At 43.2% G+C, this 4,653-nt stretch overlaps 1 protein-coding gene across 1 annotated transcript; it reads left to right on the top strand.

Moving 5' to 3' along the window:
* The first annotated feature begins 2,420 nt into the window (after positions 1 to 2,420).
* Positions 2,421 to 3,254, top strand: LOC134222357 (circumsporozoite protein-like). The gene has a single exon (XM_062701516.1). The coding sequence runs from the start codon at positions 2,421 to 2,423 to the stop codon at positions 3,252 to 3,254; it is 834 nt and encodes a 277-aa protein (XP_062557500.1).
* Positions 3,255 to 4,653: the final 1,399 nt, after the last annotated feature.

The raw sequence follows: 4,653 nt of genomic DNA, 5'->3' as shown, positions 1-4,653 counted from the left end.
GCGATAGGAATATGAACAGAAGAATAATTTTGAATTCAGATCTGTCGCAACGGATTTAAGATATTAGATCATTTGCATGCCGTTTGCGGATGCTTGTGGTCGGATAAGGAGGGTTCTTTATTTGAATAATTCCGCGATTTTGATAGACTCTGTCTCTGCTTGGTATACATTTACTGCTTCACATAAAAACCATCCAATCGTCTGGCATCCAATCAAATTCTTGAAACGTTTCAAAATATATCAATCATAGCAAAAAAAGAATTGAATATTGACGATGAAATAATTATTTTCTCCAATCTCTTCAAATGTATCTCCGACATCGACCGGAAACAGTAAACAAACAAATGTAATAATACTCCATGACGACGGTAGTAAATTAGAACAAATTCAAATTCAAATAGAAAGATTGCTTAGTTTTGCTGGGTACCGCTGGGTATCAGAGAGATTAGTACACTGGAACCATAAAATGAGTACTAATTTGCTCTGACCCCAACATCTTGATAATTATATCTATGGAATTACCAACCGTTGTGATGATGCCATCAAAGATCCGTACTAATAATTTTAAGACTTTTACATTGTTTGTGACGTTGTAGCTGTTGAAATCACTTTTTAAAACTAGTTTAAAGATTGGAACTTTCTATTTCATTTTTATAACGTTTCTTCACTGCTCCGGACCAAACTTGTAATAAATAAAGACACCTCAAGCTACTAAGCGTAAAATAAATTTCGTAATCAAACACAAAAATGTGGAAACAGATGATTATTATACACTTAGACATTTAAATAAGAAATATAAACATACAATTTTAATTAAAAAATAACAATAAACATTCTCCAAACCATCAGCTGGCCTTTCCAACACATAACAACATTGTTACCAAAAATGGTTGGTAACAGACCAAATGCCCTTTCGACCAAACGTTATTCGACCACATGTACGAAGGTTTTTCATTCTAAAATCTGCTTTCGACTAAATGTCCATTCGACCAAATATCCTTTCGACGTACTGTCCTTTCGACCAAACGTCATTCGACCAAATGTCCTACGTCTCTAGTGGACCAAAAATTCGTTTCAAACTAAATATGCATTCGACCAAATGTCCTTTCGACTAAATGTCATTCGACGAGATGTCTTTTGACGAAATGGTATACATGATTCGATACTGAAGGGACCATGATTGTTCTTTTAACAATAACTCAAAATGCTCCTTCCACCTAGCAGCCACCCTTGCTCGGTCGGACAACAGATTTCCGGAGCTGTCATTGATCATGACTGGCGTTGGTGCGCCTTTCTTGCGCATGTTGTTGATCGTTTTGAAGAACTTTTCTGGCATAGCTTCCCTTTTCCTCTGAGTACTTTTTCCTTGTATCCCCGTTTCTTACGCCGGTGAAGTTTTGTCTCAGATGCCCTTAGTTCTTTATATCGTTCTCTATATTGTCGTTGAGCTTCTGGCCTGGTTTTTCTCATCTGTCGCTCTTCAACACCCCACATCAAACCAACCTTTCCGTTGGTTTCCTTGTGTGGTACCAAATACTTGCGTTCAAATAATGCGATTCTTTCGTCGAGCTTATGAGAAACGCTCTTGCCCGACATGCCAATAACTCACATTAATTGGCATATTATCTTTCCTTCAAAACAGTAACAAATGCTTAACAGAAAAAAGTTTGTTTTTAACAGCCGTGCTAGAATAACCTTATCATCGGTTTTGAACACGCTTTGAAGACGTTCTTAATATTGAGCTACTTACTATTGTAAAGGTCTTCAAGAGATTGTCATGTAGATCTTAGTTTCATTGTTAGTCTTGAAAATCTTCTCTCCAAAACTGCTAATAGAGTATGATAAAACTCAAAATGTTACTTGATCGTTACCCCGCATACGCACGGTTGAGTATATCTGACAAATATTGAATCTGTCTCCAAAATAATAAGACAGGGTGACGCCATGTATGATCAAGTGTAGACAAACCGAGCTCTACACACGGTCAATCATGGCGTCAAATTGTCCACTGCCATGGGGGCGAAGTCAATGTTTGGCCGTGTATATGAGAGGTTTTGGAACAAAACAGATATGCACCAAAAAACGAGAAAAACTATCTGAAAAGTGATAACCAGCCCCAGTCGCAGTCCCAGTTCCAGTCTCTGTCCTATAGTCCCAATCCGAGTCTCAGTCCTAATTCAATTCCCGGTTCCAGTACCCGTCCCAGTCTTAATTCCAATCCCCGTTCCGGTACCAGTCCCAGTACAAATTCAATTGCCAATTCCGGTACCGGTCCCACTCCCAGTCTCAGTCCCAGTCCCAGTACCTGTATACCAGAGTGTATGTAATTGGCGACACTGTCAGAATTGGAACAAAATTCATCTATCATTTCCATACAAAATCGCGTTCCAAACGAGCAGGAGACTTGTCAAATGCGGCACATGTCGCCACTCTTAATAACATACACTCTGCTGTATACCAGTCCCAGTTCCATTCCCAGTCACAGTCCCAGTACCAGTCCTAATTCAAATCCCGGTTGCGGTACCCGTCCCAGTCTCAGTTTCGGTCCCAACCCCAGTCCCAGTCTTAATTCTAATCTCGGTTTCAGCACCAGTCCCGGTCCCAATCTCAATAAGAGTCTCAGTCTCAGTCCCAGTCCCAGTCCCGGCCCTAATTCAAAGACGTTCTCCGGTATCGGCACTGATCCCAGTCGCAGTCCCAGTCCAAGTCTCAATCAGAGTCCCAGTCTCACTCCCAGCCTCGGCCCTAACTCAAATGTCGGTTCCGGTACAGGTTCCAGTCCCAGTCTCAGGCCCAGTACCAGTCCAAGTCCCAGCCCCAGTCCCAGTCTCAGCCCCAGTACCAGTCCCAGTTCCAGTCCTGGCCCTAATTCAAATCCCGGTTTCGTTACCCGTCCCAGTCCCAGTCTTAATTCCAATCCCGCTGCGGTACCAGTCCCAGTCCCAATCGCATTCAGAGACCCAGTTCTAACCTTATTTCGAAACCCGGTTCCGGTACCAGTCCCAGTCCCAGTTTCTGTCTCAGTCCCAGTCTCAGTCCAAGTCACGATCCCGGTCCAAATAAAAATTCCACCCGGTTCCGGTCCCAGTCCCAATGCAATTGTCAGTTCCGGTACCCGTCCCAGTACTAGTCGCAGTTCCTGTCTCAGCCCTGATTCAAATCCCGGTTCCGGTACCCGTGAAAGTCTTAATACCAATCCCTATTCCGGTACCAGTCCCAGTCCCAATCTCAATGAGAGTCCGGCCTTAATTTAAATGTCGGGTCCGGTACCGGTCCCAGTCTCAGCCCCAGTACCAGTCCTAGTTCCAGTCCCAGTCACAGTCCCAGTCCTATTTCAAATTCCGGTTCCGGTACCAGTCCCAGTCCCGGCCTTTATTCAAATGCCGGTTCCAGAACCCGTCCCAGTCCTAGTCCTAGTAGCAGTTCCAGTCTCAGTCCTAATTCAAATTCCGGTTCTGTTACCCGTCTCAGTTCCAATCTTAATTTCAATCCCGCTGCGGTACCAGTCCTAGTCTCAACCGTAATTCAAATTCCGGTTCCGGTACCAGTCCAGTCCCAGTCTCTGTCTCAGTTCCAATACCAGTCCCTGTCTCAGTCCCGGTCCTAATGAAAATCACGTCCCGGTTCCGGTACAAGCCCCAGTCCCAATTCAAATGTCAGCTCCGGTACCAGTCCCAGTCCCCAGTCATAGTCCAGTCATAGTCCAGTCCCAGTTGCAGTCCCAGTGCCGCGCCGGTCCCAATTCGGTTTAGGGTCATTTGGCCGAATGCCGCTTAGCCGAATGTCGTTTGGCCGAATGCCATTTGGCCGAAAGGGTCATTTGGCCGAACGCCATTTGGCCGAATGCCGTTTGGCCGAATAGTTGAAATAATAAGGAAGAATGAAGAAAAAAGAAGGGTGAAGAAAGTAGGCAGAAAGAAATAAGAAGAAGCAAGAAAGAAAAAGTAAGAAGAAGGGAGAAGAAAGAAAGAAGAAGGCAAAAGGAAGAAGGAAGAAGGAAGAAGGAAGAAGGGAGAATGAAGAAGGAAGAAGGAAGAAGGAATAAGGAAGAAAGAAGAAGGAAGAAGGAAGAAGGAAGAAGGAAGAAGGAAGAAGGAAGAAGGAAGAAGGAAGAAGGAAGAGGGAAGAAGAAAGAAGGAAGAAGAAAGAAGGAAGAAGGAAGAAGGAAGAAGGAAGAAGGAAGAAGGGAGAAGGAAGAAAGAAGAAGGAAAAAGAAAGATGGAAGAAGGAAGAAGGAGGAAGGAATGAGGTAAAAAAAGAAAAAAGGAAGAAGAAAGAAGAAGGAATAAGGGAGAAGGAAGAAGGAATGAGGGAAAGAAAGAAAGAAGGAAGAGAAAGAAGATGGAAAGAAGAAAGAATAAGGATGAAAAACTAAGAAGAAAGAAGAAGAAAAAAGGAAGATGAAATAAGAAAGAAGAAAGACGGAAGAAGATAGAATGAAGAAGGAAAAGGAAGAATGAAGAAGGAAGAAGGTAGAAAGAAGAAGGAAGAAGGAAAAAGGAAGAAGGAAGAAGGAAGAAGGAAGAAGGAAGAAGGAAGAAGGAAGAAGGAAGAAGGAAGAAGGAAGAAGGAAGAAGGAAGAAGGAAGAAGGAAGAAGGAAGAAGGGAGAAGGAAGAAGAAGAAGGAAAAAGAAGAAGGAAGAAGGAAGAAGG

This window comes from Armigeres subalbatus, chromosome 3 (genome assembly GCF_024139115.2).
Source record: "Armigeres subalbatus isolate Guangzhou_Male chromosome 3, GZ_Asu_2, whole genome shotgun sequence".
NCBI lineage: Eukaryota > Metazoa > Arthropoda > Insecta > Diptera > Culicidae > Armigeres > Armigeres subalbatus.
The sequence above is the reverse complement of the archived record's forward strand: the minus strand, read 5'-3'. Positions and strand labels throughout refer to the sequence as shown.